At 42.5% G+C, this 19,810-nt stretch overlaps 1 protein-coding gene and 1 long non-coding RNA gene across 3 annotated transcripts in view; one reads left to right on the top strand and one right to left on the bottom strand.

Moving 5' to 3' along the window:
* Spock1 (sparc/osteonectin, cwcv and kazal-like domains proteoglycan 1) overlaps positions 1–3,154 on the top strand; it is a 487,138-nt gene extending 483,984 nt beyond the window's left edge. For both annotated transcript variants that reach the window (NM_001166465.1, NM_001166464.1), the window contains one exon: positions 1,156–3,154. In NM_001166465.1, coding sequence (NP_001159937.1) covers positions 1,156–1,259 — 104 coding nt within the window. In that variant the 3' untranslated portion in view covers positions 1,260–3,154. The remainder of the gene's footprint in view (positions 1–1,155) is intronic.
* Positions 1–19,810, bottom strand: part of Gm33294 — a 146,225-nt gene that overhangs the window by 16,004 nt on the left and 110,411 nt on the right. The gene's annotated exons all lie outside the window — the stretch shown is intronic.

The following is a 19,810-nucleotide window of genomic DNA, read 5'->3' as shown; positions in this document are numbered from 1 at the left end:
AAGAGAAGGGATGAGGGAAAAGATGCCGGGAACAGGGAAATGAATATAGTCCAGCAGCTTCTTCAAATGTCCTCCGTATAAGGACTGCTCTGCCGTCTAAGGCATCCCCCCTCATCTTAGCTCCTTCTCCCTCCCACCATCACTGTCCTGTCCCAGCCACATGCTCTAACTATCCCAGGAGCCCGTGTTTGATGACTTTATTCATCCACTCATTCAGTACTGGGCATCAAAACCAGGCCTTTACCCAAGCTAGACAAGTACCCCATCACTGGGGATATAAACCCTGCTGTCGGTCCTTGGGTTGGAGTCTCTGGCCTTGAATTTGCAGTCTTTCTGCCTCAGCACCCCAAGTGCTGGCGTTAAAGACCGGCTCTATCACACCCCACTTCAGGCACTTCCAAACTGCCAATGTGCCTTTACTGTTGTCTAGCTCTTACAGCCTATTTGAAACATGGTCACCACAGTAATTGATTCCAAAATGCCAAAGCTGATCAGGTCATTGCCCCTAATTAATTCCAAGTTTTCTTATCAAATTATAAACCACAGTGCCCCTCTATATGCAGAGAATCCATCTCAAGTCTGCCTCTGGATGCCTTATCCACATACTGGACCCTATATGTACTGTGTCTTCCCACAGCTGAGACACTTAAGATGGTGTTTATGTTACTCATAAGAGAATATTTAGCCACATCTGGTGGCAGAATAGAACATATGATGGAGTTTATGAGGATGTCATTCCCCTTCTCTTTAAACATCCCAACTTGTTACACTTTTACCCAGCAGCGAGGAGGTGATTTGTCACAATGTAACCAGATGCCGGGGAGTGAGTGGTTATGTTTTTACTCCACGAAAGGTCATGACCTGAAAGGATATGAGACGGGAAATGATTATTTGGTTTTGGTTGATCCAGGATTGAGCTGAGAGTGTGTTGGTGACTAGATATCCAGAATGCACAATATGAATAGTCCAAGGTCCTGATTCACAGATGTCTATCCTAAGCCTTTTAGAAATGTTACACTGGAAGCTGTTTTCTTACATGGGCTCATCAGAAGCTTTGAGGGTTGGAAGCCTCCAGTCTCTGTCTGGGTGAGCTTGGTTTTGTAGTCTAGAGAGGATCACACTCATTCATTTTGTCCTTCTCTCTGTATACAACAGGAACAACTTTGGAAAATGGGACCGTGCCCACACGGCTGAGTGTGCATCAATTTCTTCTCTCTCTGTGGAGGAGTTCGTGGGTTCTTCCCATCCATCGTCAGTAAGAATTAACTCTCAGAGGTCTTTGGTGTGTCCATCCGCATCTTCATTAGGCACATCTTCAAATCCTTCCTCGACCTCTTCTGACCATGTGAAAGATTTTTCTCATTTCTCCATCAATCTCTAGGAAAACCATAAATCCATCCTCAACTTAACGCCTTACATTCCCCCCAAGGTATTTACAGTTTCAGCTTTGATGGATAGGACTGCATCAGCGGTAGTGAGTGATGTCCAGCCCTGCATTACATCCAGATTAGGGTCTGCATCAGCGGCAAGTCAAATGTGATGGAACACTGGTTAAGAGCACTGTCATTCACCACCCAAGCACTTCCTTGGCCAAGTGGCTCCAAGTTGCTCTTGGCAGTAAAAATCCAACCTTAACACTTTCCTTTTCATAGAAAACTGGTCCAGGATGGCTGGACAGGCACTTCATTAGTAACTGGACTTTAAATCATAAAACGTTCCTCTTTGAAGTATTGTCTCAGTTTTGGTGGTAAAACACTTGTAGATCCTTTGCACAAACAAGATGGAGGAAGCCTGTGCTTTCTGATCTTGTGTTAGAACAAGGGCAGGTGATATTTTGTTTTCGGGGTCTTGGGATTCTTTACTCTAATGACTGCAATTGCATTTTTAGTACATTATGTGGTATTGTCGCATGGCAGCAGAGTTCATCTGCCCTTCATGTTTTATGCGAAGGTACCTCCTTTGTACTTAGAAAAAAAAAGACATTTATTTTATGTGCATGAATGTTCCACTTGTATGTCTACCTGTGTACCATGTGCATGTCTTGCGCCCATGGAGGCCAGAAGAGGGCATCAGATGCTCTCGGGCCAGAGTTACAAATGGTTGTGAGCCACCCTGTGGGTGCCGGGACTCAAACCTCTGCAAGAGAAGTCAACATGCTTAACCACCGAGCCATCTTTCTGGCCCCAGCTCCTCTGTACTGTTCAGGATGTAGTTTCTGCTGGATGTCTTCAGAAAGTATCAAGTTCCAACACAGTATAGGATTTGCTTTAGTCCATGTTCTTTCTCCTTAATTAACTTGTCAGCTCTGCTGGGAAACGGTCAACCTATTCTTTTAGCAAGCACAGCCTCTCTTGAATTTTTTATACCTTTTGGCTCCAGGCTTGTCTCTGAATCCATGTAATGATTCCTTCCCTAAAAGTCTTGGCATCACTCACTCCAGGGGACGCTACACAGAAGACTAGATAGGTTCTGAACCTCCTAGAAACACAATGGGATCATACTGAGCCTGCTTCCGCTCACATCTTCCACCCAGTCATTCGGTGCCTCCTACAGAACTATCGCATACGAGGCCCGTACATTTTTTCAATTTGAGATGACAGCAAAACTAGCTTGATTTCATTTCCGCGTGATTTCATGCACAAAAGATTTGCTGCGCAGATGAACAATGCTCATATTTCCTTTCTTCCGTCCTCATCAAGAGCATCTATTTCTTCAATTACAGGAGGCCCTTTACAGTAGCGCTCTGCATACCGTTGAAGTTATTGTTTCAAAATAGAGTCTGATAATGTTTGGACAGAGCATATGAGTTTCATAGCAGCTAAGACTCTATGAATGTGCATAACGGAGATGGAGTGATAACCCAACTATTTTGCTATGAGAAATCAAGGAAACAGAGAAGAAAATGATCACAGGGAAAAAGTGAGGCAGAGAAAGCCTGTGCGAGAAATACTGAAAACAATCCCACAGCCAACCATTTTTACACTTAGTTACTAATTTAAATATAACACTTAGTCACAAGCAGTGTGGCAGAGTGAATCAAACCATCTACATCTTCTTTCTGTAGGAGGGCGGAGCTTTCCACCCTCCCAACTACGTACTGCCTATGGGCGACAGGTAGGGTCAAAGAACGTGAAGTATAAAGTAAAAAAACTGGAAAAAAAAGATTCTGTAAAAAGAGCAACCCAAAGAGAACAGAGCTTATTGTTGTGACATGGAACAAGCAGGTTTTAAGTCAAAACAAACAAACAAAAATGGAATGAGACATGTATGGTAAAATGTGCTAATTATAAAGAAGGCACAGCCAATACAAGTGTGTGTACGAAATGCTCACACCTGCAAAGATATAGGAGGCCCATGTTGGCATGCTTGAAGTGAGGAATAGTCAGCTCCACAGTACTAATTGGAGACTTTACTACTCGACTCTCAATGATGGAGAGAACAACAGACAGGAAATCAATAAGGAAGCGGAGGACTTGAGCAACAACGTAAACCAATTAGACCCGCAGACATTTATGGAACCCTACACAGCAGCAACAGAATATATTGATTTTCCCCCCTCAGTATATATGGAACATTCTCCAAGAGAGATCATGTGTTAGGTCTCAAGTAAGCCTTGATGTCTCAAGAATTTCAACTGCATGCATTTTTTTTTAAAATAAAGTTTTATGAAATACCTTTCTAAATACAGTAATACAATGGACACTAAAAATCAGGGGGGAAAAAAAAGGATAAGTGAGTTAGTAATTGAAAATTTCCAAAGATAAGAGAATTAAGCAATTCAGTGTATCAAAAAAGAAACTGCAAAGGAAGCCAAGGAGCATCTTGATTTTAATTAAGACAGACAGACAGAAAAAAAAAACATATAAAAAGAGTGAAGCACAACTCATGCTAAGAGAGAAATCCATAACGCTGAATCCTCACCTCAAAAATCTCAAGTCGGTAACGGAACATTTCACTTTAAGGAACAAGAAAGGTAACAAACCTGAAGCCAGCAGAAGGGGTAAGCATCAAAAAGTCAAGTAGAGAAAAATCACACCAAAAATTAGATTTTAGAAAACAACTAACAAAATATACAAATACCGACATTGACAAAAATAAGTAATTCAAGTTATTAAAATATAAAGATGATGACTTTTGTGGAACAAAATAATGGCATTGTCTTGGGATTTCTGTTGTTGCAAGGAAGCACCATGACCCCAAAAGCAAGTGGGGGAGAAAAGGGTTAATTTGCTTCCATATTGCTGTTCATCATGGAAGGAAGTCATGACAGGAGTTCAAACAGGTCTTGAACCTGGAGTCCAGAGCTGATGCAGAGGCCATGGAGGGGAGTTACTTACTGGCTTGCTTCCCCTGACTTGCTCAGCCTACTTTTTTTTATAGAACCCAGGGCTACCACCAACCCAGGGATGTCCCCACCATAATAGGGTGGGCCCTCTCCCATCAATCACTGATTAATAAAATGCCACACAGATGGATCTTATGGAGGCATTTTCTCAACGGAGGTTCCCTTCTTTCAGATTAACTCAAGTTTGTGTATCAAGTTGACATAGATTAGCCTGCACAACTGACCCCGTGCCTACCTGACATACAATCACATTACTATTAAGCCATAACCTTCCCTTTCTTATTCATCCCCAAGAGCTCACATTAAAACCATAAATACTTTAAAAATACCACAATCTTTACAAATTCAGACACGTGACCATTTTGGTCTCTTTAAAATATCTACTCTCTAAAAGCCAAAAATCACTTTTAAAAGTTCAAAGTCTTTCAGCAACAGGCTTCCATAAAAATCAAAATTAATTTAAGTACTTTCTTACTTCAAGAGAGAAGAATCAGGGCCCAGTCACAATCACACCAAAGCAAAAAATAAACTCCAACTGTGTAAGGAACACTATACCCAATATCTGGAATCAACTCACGATTTTCTGGGCTCCTCCAAGGGGCTAGGGTCACTTCTAATGCTCTGCCCTCTGTAGCACACACAGCTTGTCTTCTAGACTCCAGCTGGCTCCACTCCACTGCTGCTGTTCTTGGTGGTCATCCCATGGTACTGGCATCTCCAGAATGCTGGGGTGTTCTGCAACTGGGCTGCCCTTTTACCAATAGCCTCTCATAGGCTCTCTTCATGGTGCCAAGCTCCAAGGTTTCCTCATGACCCCTTCATTTCTCAGCCTTCAACTGCCACTGAGGCTGCACCTTCAGCAGTGGCCTTCCCTGGCCTCTCATAGTGCCTCAGCTGCTCTCCAGGACCCCTTCATGCCTGCAAAACCAGCAACACCTGGGTGACCCTTACACCACCAAGTTCTGCTGCCAGTGTGAGGTCAAACCTTGGCCGCCTCTGAAAGACAGTTTCTGTGTGCTGACTCTTAGGAAACACTCGCCAGGAGATTTTACCCCAGTGGTGCAAATCTCTTCTTAACCAGTGCCAGGCAGCGTCAAGTATCCCAGCCAAAGCAAAGGTTTCACTACAGCAGTTCCGGTATCTTGTTAATCACAGCTGATTCTTCAGCCCCAGTTAACCAGAACCACAGAACCCTAATTCAAAATAGCGCACACCCTTGATGGAGTCCTCAGACTCCCCCCCCCCCCGACACTTCACAAGCCAGGCCTCCATTCCCTGCATTGCTTTCCGTGTCGTCTTCCAAGTCAGCACAGATGAGTTGTCAGAAACTATTTGCCAACAGTTCAGGAAGCCTATGAGAAAGAGGCAACGTCCTAGAAACGTACAACCTACCGAGCCAGAGGAAGTCATGAAAAGGGAGAGAATCTGCAAAGATCTATAGCCAGTGCCGATAGACAGTTGAGAATCATGATCTCCTACGAGAAATAAAAGCTCAGAGCCACAGCCATCACCTGTAAACTGTGTCAAACACTGAAGAAGCACTGAAGGAGTGGAACAGTGGCTCAGAGACCATCAGGGGACCTGGGCTCAGTTCCCAGCTCCCTGATGGAGACTCAGAGCCATCTGTACCTCCAGAGGATCTGATGCCCTCTTCTGACCTCCACAAGCACCAGCCACACGTATGGTATACCTACACATAGGCAGGCAATACACTCACAGAAAATAAAAATAAATTATTTACACAGTTCTGTAAAATGTTAATGTTAAATCAACACAGTGTCTACTTCTTGAGGAAGAATGGATGCTGCCTAACTCTATTCAATTAGATTGACACCACCCCCAAACCAAAGCCACTACACAGAAACTACAGGGCATGTTAAGACCATGCTGGAGTCTGGTTTATTCCTGGAATGGAAAGTGGTTCAACAAACACCACAAAATCAATATGGTGTTTGCTACATCTCCAGAATGAAGGGGGCGGGGCATATGCTTGTCTCAACTGGTACAGAAAGTTATTTGACAGAATTCAACAGTCCTCCAAGGATAGACATACTCAAAAAGAATAGAAGGAAGAAAAAACCCCTCCAATACAGCAAGAGACAAATAAAACTCCACAGCCGCCTCTGACTCTGCTGCCTGCCTTTGGCCCCTTTGCCTTAACTGGGCTGCCCTGTCTAGCCACAGCAGGAGAAGATACACCGAGTCCCACTGCAACTTGACACATGAAGACAGACTGAGATCCCCATTTCTGAGAAGAAAGGGAGGGCTGTAGAATGAGGAGGGGGAGGGAGAGAGGGGAAGAGGGGAAGCTGCAATTGGGGTGTAAGGTAAATTAATTAATTAATTCAATAATTAATAAAACTAAAAAAGAAAAAAATCCCATAGCTGCATTGTACTCAATGATAATAGATTATTCCTATGAAGAAGAAACAATGCCACCTGGACCACACTCATTCAGTCTGGATGAAACAAGAACTAAAAGGGTCTATTTGCAATGGAAAAATTATGGCAAAAATCCTAATAGCATCTCAAGGAGAGAACCTTCCAGCCAGTAAATCTTGTGATAAAGCTGAAAGGTGTAGCAATGACCACACACAAGCATCAATGCTAATTCTATACACTTACAAGGAACCAGCAAAAGCGAGTTACATAAGCAACCCAATGTATAATTATTCCCAACCAGAATGCACAGGATGGAACTTCTGACCAGACAAAGGACCTGTGTGTTGTGCGTTAAAATTCCCACAACATTACTGAAATAAATCAAAGGATATACACCTGGGCAGACTTTGTGGCCATAGAAGGCTTAGCATTAATAAAGTCTTAACCTATTAAAAGCCCTAATTATAGATTCTATGGATTCCCTATCAATGTTCCACAAATATTTTTGCAGAGCTAGAAAAACATTTAAAAATCTGTAAGGAATCTCATGAGACCCTGGATATCCAAACCCACTTAGGAATGGACAAAGGTGGAGGAGTTGCCACTTTGTCAACCCAGAACTTATACTAGAACTGTGGTGATGGCCCAGGGTGGGGCTGTTCCACACTGATGGAAGGGACCCCGGAAATCAACTCACATACACAGTCAAATGGTTTTCAGTAAGGGAGCCAAGAGAATTCAGTGAGGGAAGGAGTCTGCAGTGACCTGAAGTGCAAAAGGAAGAAGGGCCACACAATGTAGCCTTGATGAAGCCTCCCTCACGAGGGTTTGTAAAACAGCCACTCAAAATAGTCCAGAGATCTGAACGCAAAGGCTAAAATTATGACACTCTTCAAAGGAAAACCTGTCATGACCTTCCACAAGCAACAGAAAAGGAAAAATAAAGTTTAAAATGTAAAACGTTCATGTACCCTAGAACATAATTAACAAAATGAAAATGCAATTCAGGAAATGGAAAAAAATATTTGAGAATCTTTTATCTGGCAAGGAATTGATATCCAGACTATGCAAGAACTTTCACAACTCGATACAATGGTAGTCTGATGTTTAAAATTAGGCAAAATATTTTACTGGAATATCTGCCAGATTCTTACAAATGTTTCAAAACACATAAAGGGAAAGAAAAATTCAGACTACAGTGATGCCTCACTTCCCACCATTATAATGTTTTCTTTTTCCTCAGAACAGCTAATAAAGTAACAACCGTTGCCACGGAGTGTATGGGAACAATGTAACAAATGTTGCCTGTGGAGTCTATGGGAACAATGTAACAACTGTTGCCTGTGGAGTCTATGGGAACAATGTAACAAATGTTGCCTGTGGAGTCTATGGGAACAATGTAACAAATGTTGCCTATGGAGTATATGGGAATAATGTAACAACTGTTGCCCATGGAGTGTATGGGAACAATGTAACAAATGTTGCCTGTGGAGTCTATGGGAACAATGTAACAACTGTTGCCTATGGAGTGTATGGGAATAATGTAACAACTGTTGCCCATGGAGTGTATGGGAACAATGTAACAACTGTTGCCCATGGAGTGTATGGGAACAATGTAACAACTGTTGCCCATGGAGTGTATGGGAACAATGTAACAAATGTTGCCTGTGGAGTCTATGGGAACAATGTAACAACTGTTGCCTGTGGAGTCTATGGGAACAATGTAATAACTGTTGCCCTATGGGAAGACGGCTGCTCTGAGTCCTAGTGGCTGGAAAAAAAAGCGATGTACTCAGTGCCCAAGGCATCACTGATGCTTTTTCACGAAACTCAGCCATTACACAACACAGAAATCTGCTCCTCTATATCTACACAAAAGGTCTGAAAGCAGGGACTTGAATATACATGCTAACCTTCATGGTAGTGTCACCTGCAAGGCTATATGTTGATGGCAAGGCGATTGACCATTAACAAATTAAATGAGCAGCAAAATGTCACCTTATGGATACAACCTTAGAAGAAAGGGAATTGATGTCATGTGCTAAAATATGGAATAGCATTGAAAACAAGATTCTCAATGAGATAAGTCAATCCAAAAGGACATGCTATATGACTCCTTTACCTGAGGTAGTGAGAGCCATCAAGCTCAGATAAAAGGAAGCAAAATTTCTAGAGGATGGAATTATGGGAAATGGCAGTTTCCTATATAATGTTTCAGTTTGTCATGGTGAAATTCTGACGAGTAGCAAAGACAATTTTACACACATGTGCACACACACACACACTTGCATACACACAACGGGCCCTATTCCTTCTCACTTTTGAGGCCTCTGCCAATGGTAGAAGACCAATTAGTCTGTCAAGTACATACCATCAAGCAATGATAATAGGACTGAAAAGGCTGACTGACTGAGTCTGCTTACAAGGGCATTGAAGAGGAGGGAGAGGGGACCAGAATGAAGATGAGGATGGGAGGAAGGGAGGAGGGGGAACATTGAGGAAGGAGAGTCATGATGGTGAAGGATAGGAAGGGCAGAGGAGGGTAGGTTGTAGATGATGGGGTAGCCTCATAGGCAGGATGACATTTGATCAATACCTTTACAGGTGGAGCTTTTATTTTAAAAGATTTAAAGTTATATCTATGAAGGTTTGCCTGCATGTATGTATGTATACACCACATTTGTGCAGTTCCCATAGAGGCCAGAAGAGGGCATCAGATCCCCTGGAACTGGAATAAGTGATAGTCATGAGCTACCATGTGGGTTCTAGGAACCATTTCTCTACAAGAGCAGTCAGTGCTCTTGGCCTCCAAGCCATCTAGCCAACCAGCCACCCTTGAACATATATATAATTATAAATTATATAATATATTATTAATTCTTTAAAAATTCTATTCGATGCATTTTTATCATATACATGATGGACCTTCCAAAGACCACACCCTTAAAAAACTGACTCTCCATTCCCCAGAAGCCACCAACTGTCCATTGCCCCTTGAGGTGGGGACCCCTCCATTCTCCATATTAAGATGGTAGCAGTCTTCACCCTGTGCAGGCCACAGCAGCCCGAAGCTCATGTGTACAGTTCCCGTGATGTGCAGAAGATACTGTTTCACCCCAATGCGTTCCTACGTCTGTCCCTTACAATCTTTCTGCTCCTTTCTCACAATGGTTCTGAGGTGGAGTGGGAAGGGTGGGGAGGGGAGGATTATACAATGAACACACCAACCTTGACATCCAAGGGTTCTTACTTCCGTGCTGAGGAGGGCAGAGCACAGAGCTATGCAGCGGGCACTCTGTTGTGTGGTCAGGTGAGTGAGAGAGCATGCCTCTTAGCTAAGAGCTGCTCTTCCCTCTGTGACTCTTCAGACAGGGCTTTCTGCTTGCCTGGCTCTCCCTCATTCTGAAATGACCTGGCTGGCAGGAAGGTCTCTGAAGTCCTATAGTTCTGACCTCTCTGTCATTGGGTGGTCTTTGCTTCCTAGGCAATATGCCTTTGCTCATCAAGATATTGCCTCTGGGCTTCCCTGATTTTTGCAGCTTCCAGGACCAAAAAAGTATCTTCAAGACTGAGCATATACAATGGGGCAGAGATTTCTCTTACAAATGGAGCTGAATTAAGATGAATATTGTTGAAGAAATATGCTATACTTTCATTCCAGGCTGCCCTCCACTCCCCCCACTTGATCTTAACCTGCCGGAGGCTCTGCAAAGCCCAGGTCACCATTTCACAGCATACGGCCTCATTTCACACAAATGGCGGCGTTTCACTTGCGGCTGAGTGGGGGAATTCATTTCATTTCACTTCACTGTTCAGCCTCAATCGCGCAAACATATATTCAGGGCTGACATATTTTCATTATGAAAAAAGCAAAGCCCTCAGACAGACGCTGCCCCTGGGGATTAATGAGGGGAATGGTTATTTATTCTGCCACTTGACATTTTGTGTGGAATAATTCCCAAGTCATTTTCTTTTTTTCTTTTTTTAACAAATAGCTCATGAGGAGAGGAACTTAACGCTTTGGATGAACACACTAGACCAGATTTAGGCAGCAGGCTAAAGTTAACCAATAAAGGATGCCACTTTCCTAGGTTAGCATGAATGGAAGCTACCTGACAGCTTTACTGTAGCCAGCAGCCATCTGCACCAGTTATTCATGGGCTACAGTAAAGATGTTCCGAGGTCCCTGTCACAAACATTCCCATCCTTCCATGGGGCTTGCCAATCACCCTTGTTAATATGACAATGGGTTAGGCTATTTTTGGTCAAAAGCCTGCAGCTCACTCTTGATAACTAAAGGATAACACAACCCCTTGATAACACAAACCCCTGTCTTACTTCCCACTGGCTGTGACCACTTCCATTTTAATCTTTTCTCTCAAACATCTTTACTTTTATCCACCTGCTTGGCACTAAAGTCAATATAACTAATAGATACCGGATGTTCAGCAAGAGTCTGGGTGGCATTGAAAGATTCCTCCCCAGGGTATTGGATAACTCAAGTGATCTCAACTGTGGGTATTTGAATGATGAGATGCTAAGTAAACCCTGTTTACAGAACTTCAGAATATCTCGGATGAAGTTAAAATACATTTATGATATCTCAACCATCACATTGTAGGGATATTTTATTGTTCAGTTAGTATGAAGAAACAAAATTCTGCAAGGTTCTGTTCATGTTAGACCTGGCTGGGCTTGTTTCTGTCCAGAGTACCTGCTAATTGTTTTCTGGTCTCTAGCTATGTCCTAATCTTCTGTGAGTGTGGGAAAGAGCAAAAGAAAGAGCACAGCAGGATGGAAGGTAGGTAGCAAACACCAGGGAAGGCAAAGGCCTCTGAGAATGAGCTCACTGATAAATAAAACAGAAGTGAAGCAGGGCTGTGCTGATGGCTTTGAAGATAGAAGCACTTGCTGCCCATGCACAGTGACCTGACTTCAACCCCTTGGAATGCAGATAAAAGCCATTCACATAGTGCAAGCATTCATAATTCTAGAACTCCTGGGAGATGGAGACAAAGACAGGACAACACCCAGAAGCTCACACACTGTATACACAGAAGAAAAGCAACAGAGAGGCCCTGCCTCCAACAAGGTAGAAGGCAAGGGTCTATATCTAAGGTTATTCTCTGATCTCTACATGGACCATAGCACTGTAATGTACAAAGACATACAAACATGTGTGCATGCATGTACACACACACTCACACACTCCCACTCATGCACCAGAAACAGAAATATATGCGCTGAAGGCTGAATTCATATTACCTGTGGTCTGGGAACTCAAGAAGAAAAATGTAAATTAATATGTTGCTATCGGAAGCAAATGCAAATCTTCCTATTTATCACAAATAGCTTCATGGAAGTGATGGCAGCACAGATATGGAAAATATGAGGAATTAACTTAAAATATTCAACTGATAGTGGGCAGGCCCAACATAAATCTAAAGGGTGTTCAGAATAATAGTGTATGTGGAGGTGGAAGAAAATGTCCAAAATGGTCAATAGTTGCATGTTTCCAAAATTAATGGAAACAATCTATTGTTAAATTTAGAGTATCAAAGAAATAAAATTCCATTCAAAGTAAATAAAACTCAACCAATTGCTAGATTCATCCTAGTCTACAGATATGAGAGCTAATGTTTTTAAAGCAGTCAGAATACAAGATAGCTTACATTATTTCTCTGCAGCAGGCTTCTAAAGACTGACCAGTGGCCATCAAACAGATTCTGGGGGTGGTAGACAGGCCTGTCTGCCCAGCTGTAGTGGGGTCAGGAATTGTGGAATAAAAATTTAAAAATCTACTGAGCTAAAAAGTGATCCTGATGCTGCTGGTCTGGGGCTAGCCTGTAAAACTGCTTGCTTAGACTGATAAATGCATTGTGAAGAGCTGTAGTGGGTAGGAAGATGCTCCTGTGAAATACCAAGGGAGCACAGCCAGCCTGGCGTTGCTAACCTCCAAGAACAAGTACAAAGTAAATCTGCTTTGGATAGAATGTAAGAGTCAATGACAGACCTTCACTGTAGTCCTTTTAGAACGTGTCCTTCAGGAAGGGCAAGTATCTGAGAAGAAGGTCTGAGATGTAAAAAGGGTCGAGGGAAAAGATACCATCTAATGTGGGTAGATTTAAATCAGGGATGAGTGTGGAAACAGCAAAACATAATTCTCACGTGTAGAGCTTCAAAATTAATCTGGCATTAAGACTGAAGTATATGAAACCACACAGCAAGATCAGAATATCCAGATGTAAAAATAGTATATGACCTGGAACTGGAGAGATGGCTCAGTGGTTAAGAGCACTGATTGCTCTTCCAGAAGTTGTGAGTTCGGTTCCCAGCAACCGCATGGTGGCTCACAGCCATCTATAATGAGATCTGGTGCCTTTTGATCCTTGGGCATACATGCAGGCAGAACACTGTATACACAATCAATAAATACATCTTTTTTTGAAAAGTATATAATCCTGATTTTGTGTGTGGGTACTAAAGCATGCTTATTAAATTCATAGCTAGAATATCTATATAGATATAGATAGATAGAATGTATACATATATACGTATATATGCATACATACAAATACACATATATAAATGTTTGATGCATTCACTATAAGAAGAGCAACAAATACACAATACCAAAGGATTGGTTATAATAGAGGGGAAACAAAAAATGAGAAAACAAGAAAATTGTCCAAAAGAAATTCAGACTATGCTGTAAAGGGACCAATAATCTCAGCCAATACATAGTGGTTTAAATCTCCAGTTAAAACCTAGACTATCCAATTTGATTTTTTTTTAAGTATAATCTAGTAAATAATGTATCTGAGACATAAGAATAGACAAAAGTTGGAAGGACAAAACATGTTACACAAATATAACCAAAATATTGTGATAGGTTTGGTTTTAATGTCAACTGCCACAACTTAGAGTCACCTGAGAAAGGAGCCTGTCCTGAAGACCTGTCTGTCCCCTTGTCTTGATTGACATGAGAGGGTCTTCCCTGCCTGTGGCAGCACCTACAGGTAGCAGCAGAGATAGACAAGGGTATGTCAGAAGGATGGTCATCTTGCCTTTTGCTTGGTAGCCCTTCCCTCTGGCTGTAAAGATGATTTGCCCTGATGATGTTGCTACTGCCATTGGCTCCTCCACAGAGAGCAGAACCAATGTTTCTAAGCTTTTGCCATAGAATAGGGACCAGCAGTTCTCTCAGAGCCTTCCTGGCTCCAGGGGCCAGATTTAGACTCCAGAGGTATCCCACCTTGCAGACTGAATGAGACACCCCCCTCAAAGTGAGCAACATCTACTCCCAGTGAGCAACATCTACTCCCAGTGAGCAACAGCTACTCCCAGTGAACAACAGCTACTCCCAGTGAGCAACATCTACTCCCAGTGAGCAATAGCTACTCCCAGTGAACAACAACTACTCCCAGTGAGCAACAGCTACTCCCATTAAACCACAGCTAGTCCCAGTGAGCAACAGCTACTCCCATTAAACCACAGCTAGTCCCAGTGAGCAACAACTACTCCCAGTGAGCACAGGTACTCCCAGTAAACAATATCTGTTCCCAGTGAACAATAGCTACTCTGGGACAGCTCTAAGTGTCAAGGCTCAGCCTCAAGGACTGGCTACCAGGCTCGCAGCAGCTCAGAGGTGCCTTAGCCATCACCACTTTAAAGCTCATTTTTGAGACTTTGATGCAGTACATTCGTCCTCCTGGTTCCGTTCCTCCAGAGAAGCTGACAGAAACAGATTGTTTCAGAGTTGTTATTTGTGGGGCATGCTCTGTGAAGATGAAATTACTGAGGTATAGTCACTCTACATACAAAAAAAAAATATACTTCAATTATTTTCAAGACTCCGCTGTGTAGTAATTACAGCTTTACACACTAGGGAGATACTGGAGAACAAAACAGAAAAATACAAGACACAAGATTGAAATTGTTTATGTGTATCTAATAATGCATTTCAAGCCCTAACAAGCAAAATATGAATGAGCTACAATAATTTAAAAAGATTTCTCAATGACAGATCAAATAGGGCGGGTGGGGAAGTAAGGTCATAAAAGAACCTGCTGTTTTTAACAGCTCAGTATCAGGCAAGTATAGAATGAGCGCCTCCATCTGCAGACATGCCCACAGCATCCCAGAAAGCCGAGTTCAAGTAAAAGGATCATATAGACGCCATTCTCTGATCTCAAAGTTAGGAGCCAATAATTGAAATGTAAATGAAAATTATATTTATAACATAGGAATAACTAATGAAATAGAGAGCGAAGAAACACATACTAGAAGAGATGAAGATTGGCCCATCTTTGATTCTTTTAAAATATACAAATGTAACAGGACACAAAGAAGCCAAGCCTTCCCTGTCTGCAGAATGCTCAGTGCTATGCTTCGAAGGCGAACACCACCAGGAAACTCTCAGGTCTGATAAAAACCATTAACAATCTTTCTTAGTAAAGTTAGTTGCAAGATATAAAACCAATTCACACACACACACACACAAATCAGTAGCTTCTTTACATGCTTACATTCTTTCCCTTGCTGAGGGGATAAAACAGTAGAAACACCTTTCTCAGTAACCTTCCCCATACTTAAGCCTAAGCCTAGAGCCAAGCTACTTCTGCAATGCAAATGTTAAGCCACTGAGGAAAGACATGTAAGAAGACACTGGGTGTTGGAAATAGTCTTTATGCTCTTGGATTGGAAGAATTATATCACCAAAGAGGTCCACAGACTCGATGCAACCTCCATTGATATCACAATGGTACTCTTCACAGAGTAAGGTAAAAATGAACTCCTAAAATTTATACGGAAACACAAATGGGACCCTAAGCAGAAAGAGACTGCTGGTGATGTCGTAGAATACCACTTTGAATTGTGCTCTAGAGCCATAGTGACAGAGTCAGCATGATATGGTATGAAAATGGTGTAGGCTAGTGGGACAGAATGGAGGCGCCAACTATATACCCAGAGAGCGATGACCACTGGATACTCTTTGACAAAAGGTGTCAGAAATATATACTGGAAAAAAAGGTAGTGTGTCAGATAAATGGTGCTGGTGAAATAGGGTGAAGGGAAGAAGAGAGATTCCTATCTCTCATCCTGCATGAACATCAACCCAAAATATATGCAAAAAATTAATTAAAAACCCAAAGAACTGAAAGCAATGGAGGGAAAACATCCCAAAATACAGATATAGCAACCCCTGAATAGGATCCCAATAACATGGAGAGAAACCCTGAGAATTGACCAGTCGCATTCCACTAAATTCTAAAAAAACTTCTGCACAGCAAAGAATGCTGTCAATAAAGTGAGCAGAAGGCTATAGTATGAAAATATTCCTAGCCATACTCCAGAAAAGAGGCTAATATCTACGATATATAAAGAACTGTAAGATTTAAACATAACTTCCCAATCCTGCCGATCAATAAACAAGCTAATGAACACAAGTGGCTAATAAATACTTTTAAAATACTTGAAAAACTTAGGGCACCAGGGAAATGTGAATTAAGACTATGCAGAGAATCCATCCCATTCCAATCAGAATGATTATAATAAAGAAGAAAAGAGACACTCGTTTCTGCTGCAGGTGGGAGTGTGAGCCAGTGTAAGCACTATGGGCATCTGTATGGTTTCTCAAAAAGCTAAATTTAGAAGTACCATGTTACCCAGCTATGGCATTCCTGGGCACACACCCATAGGTATCAGGATTCTTCTACCAGGACACCTGCTCACCCAGTGTTTATTGCTGTTCTCGTCACAATAGCGAGACATGAAGTCAGCCTAGGGGGACACTGCTGAATGGATGGCTAATGAAAATGTGGCACATTACACGGTGAAATTGTATTCAGCCTGTCTTAGTTAGGGTTTTACTGCTGTGAACAGACACCATGACCAAGGCAGCTCTTATAAGACAGCATTTAATTGGGGCTGGCTTATAGGTTCAGAGGTTCAGTCCATTATCATCAAGACGGGAACATGGCAGCATCCAGGCAGGCATGGTGCAGGAGGAGCTGAAAGTTCTACATCTTCATCTGAAGGCTGCTAGCAGTATACTGACTTCCAGGGAGCTAGGACTAGGGTCTTAAAGCCCACACCCACAGTGACACACCTACTCCAACAAGCCCACACCTCCAAATAGTGCCAGTCCCTGCCCCAAGCATACATAAAACATAACACAGCCATAAAGAAAAATGAACTCTTCAGGAAAAAAAAATGGCTAGAACTGGAGGTCACTGTGCTAAATAGGCTGGACTCATAAAAATGAGAACTACATGTTTTCTTTCATATACACATGCCAGTTTTGAGTACTTAAGTGTGTAGGTATAAGCCTTGAGCCTAAAAGGGGACCATAGAGGGGAAACCCTTTAAGGAAGTAGGAAGGTGGTAGTGGAATGAACAGGGCATGAGGGGGGAAAGGGAGCTGCTTACGGGGGGAGGGGTCAAGTAGAGGGGGGAGGGGGAGGGGAAATGGGAGAGACGGGAGGTAAGAGAGGGGAGGGAGGGGAGGAGGGAGGGGGGGAAGGAAGGAAGGGAGGGGGAGGGAGGCAAGGAGGATATGAATCAACCAGAGTATGTATGAAATGTCTTAATGAAGCCCATTACTTTGTATGCTAATTAAAAAAACAAATATAAAAGTTAAGTGTTAAATGTGCAGATTATTCAGCGAGAAGAAAGAAAATGCAAACGAGTAAGGTTACAAATGAAAGCAGTATAATCAGAGATTGAGTCAGGGTTTAACACGTAATAAAATGATTAATAACTTTATGCCAAGTAATCTCAGAACCTTGATAAAATGGAAGATTTCAGAAATACCAACTATTAAAGATGCCATAAAAGGGAAACTGTTTAAAACAATTAAATTAACTTTAAAACTAAATATCAGCTTCTTCAACACACATGCAGGTGATTTGCAGAGACTTTGTGTGTGTGTGTGTGTGTGTGTGTGTGTGTGTGTGTGTGTGTGTGTGTGTAAAACAATGTAGAAATGGGTTTTAACCCTAAGCTTTCCTTACTCTGCAAATCTTTTGATAAAGTTGGACTGACTCTCCATCCTACCTGACCCCACCGACCCAGGAACTCATTTTAGAGGCAACAAAACTCATGTATCCATCTTACCAAGGAACAGAGGAATGAAATTCCCTGAAATATCAACATGCCAATTAAAGTAACATAAGGCGAAAAAGACCAGGGCTAACGCAACTTTATCCCAAGAATACACTAGCTTAATATCATCATGCCAGTGTTAAAGTATGGTTTCTGAACCAGAGATGGCTCAGTAGGCAAAGGTAAGCAACTGTTGTCAACCTGACTTCCTGAGCTCCATCCTTGGAAGCCACATGGTAGGAGGAAAGGCTGGATTATCACATGTGGTCCTCTGACCTCTGCAGGCGATATTGCATGCGACCAATCCCCTGCCCCTGCTGTCTGTGCCCTGGATGACTTGCTGCTGCCAACCCTACCTGCCCTTGGGGGTTGGAGGTGAGGTAGAGCAGAGTCAATGACAAAGACTCCAGCATCAGGTAAGAAACACCACAGCAAGCTCATCTGAACCCTATGGCAACCTCCTTTAATACCCTCCACCCGCACCCCATTGGTCTAAAAAAACCATCTCTTCTAGACAGCAGTTCCTGATTGGCTGGCATCATCAGTGTCAGCAATCCTTGGCAGGCAGGCTTCAGTTAGGTCCTCCTGGAGGAGATGCCTTTTTGGCTGTGTGGCCCCCAGTGTTTTCATAGAAGTGGCCACCAACGTTCCTCCTACATAACTCCACAGTTAGTAATCCAGTCAGTCAATCCTATGTTTAAAATATATGGTTTCTAATTAAAGATGAAAAGGTAGGTGGTTATCCGTACACATAGGCCACCTATGTGTATCAAATAGCTTCCTCTGCAACATTTTTAAAACGGCAAACTAGGAATAAAGGGACATCTATGGGTTTGCACTAACAACCACATCAGGTGGTTCTCAACTGCTGGTAACTCCTGCTCCCAGGGATCTGATCCCTTCTTCTGGCTTCTACTGGCACACACACACACACACACACACACACACACACACACACACACAGATGTGCACACCTAGGATAAGTGGGGCATCGGAAACACAATAGAAAGCAGAATGGATCAAAACCCGATATGTGCATGACATGTTCTGGGGGAAAAGAACATATTGGAAACAAAATAAAGGGAAAGCCACGTTTTGTGTCAGAAAGTGCTAAGAACAGGGACAACAAAGAGTGTGGCAGTGGGACACCACAGGCAGAGTGTTGAGCAACCTACCTGGCTTTCCTCTGGATGCTACCAAACTCTTTAAAAAAAAAATACAATAATTGCATCATTTATTATTTGCCCACATGAATTGCACTCATCAATAAAACTAACTGAATCTCTACTGGAAAATATGTATAGGAAAAAAATGACTGATGGATGAATATTTCTCAATAGACAATTATGAAACATCACATAAATACTTAAAGACAATCTGTGAGCCAAAAGATCTTTTCAAGGAATTGTTCCAGGCTTTAGCCAAAGGGTCGTAAGATTAAAGGGAGAAAAATGCAAAATATTGAGCTCATACTGGCCGGCTTTCTGTCAACTCAATACAAACTAAAGCCATCAGAGAGGAAGGAGCCACAGGTGAGGAAACATGTCCAAAAGATCCAGCTGGAGGGCATTTTCTCAATTAGTGATCAGTGGGGGAGAATGACCCATTATGGGTGGTGCCATCCCTGGGCTGGTAGTCCTGGGCTCTATAAGAAAGGAAGCTGAGCAAGCCAGGGGCAGCAAGCCAGTCACCAGCATCCCTCCATGGCCTCTGCATCAGCTCCTGCCTCCAGATTCCTGCCCTGGTTGAGTTTCTTTCCTGACTTCCTTTGGTGATGAACAGTGCTGTGGAAGTATAAGCTGAGTAAACCCTTTCCTCCCCAACTTGCTTCTTGGTCATGGTGTCTTATTGCAGCGATTAAAACACTAAGACAGAGCTGGAGAGCAGCTCAGTGGCTTAGCGATTCTGTTGCTCTTGCCTAGAACCCTGGTTCCCAGCACCCACATGGCAGCTCTCAACTGGATCTAACTCCAGTCA

The sequence above is a fragment of the Mus musculus genome, chromosome 13, assembly GCF_000001635.26.
Source record: "Mus musculus strain C57BL/6J chromosome 13, GRCm38.p6 C57BL/6J".
Lineage (NCBI taxonomy): Eukaryota > Metazoa > Chordata > Mammalia > Rodentia > Muridae > Mus > Mus musculus.
The sequence above is the reverse complement of the archived record's forward strand: the minus strand, read 5'-3'. Positions and strand labels throughout refer to the sequence as shown.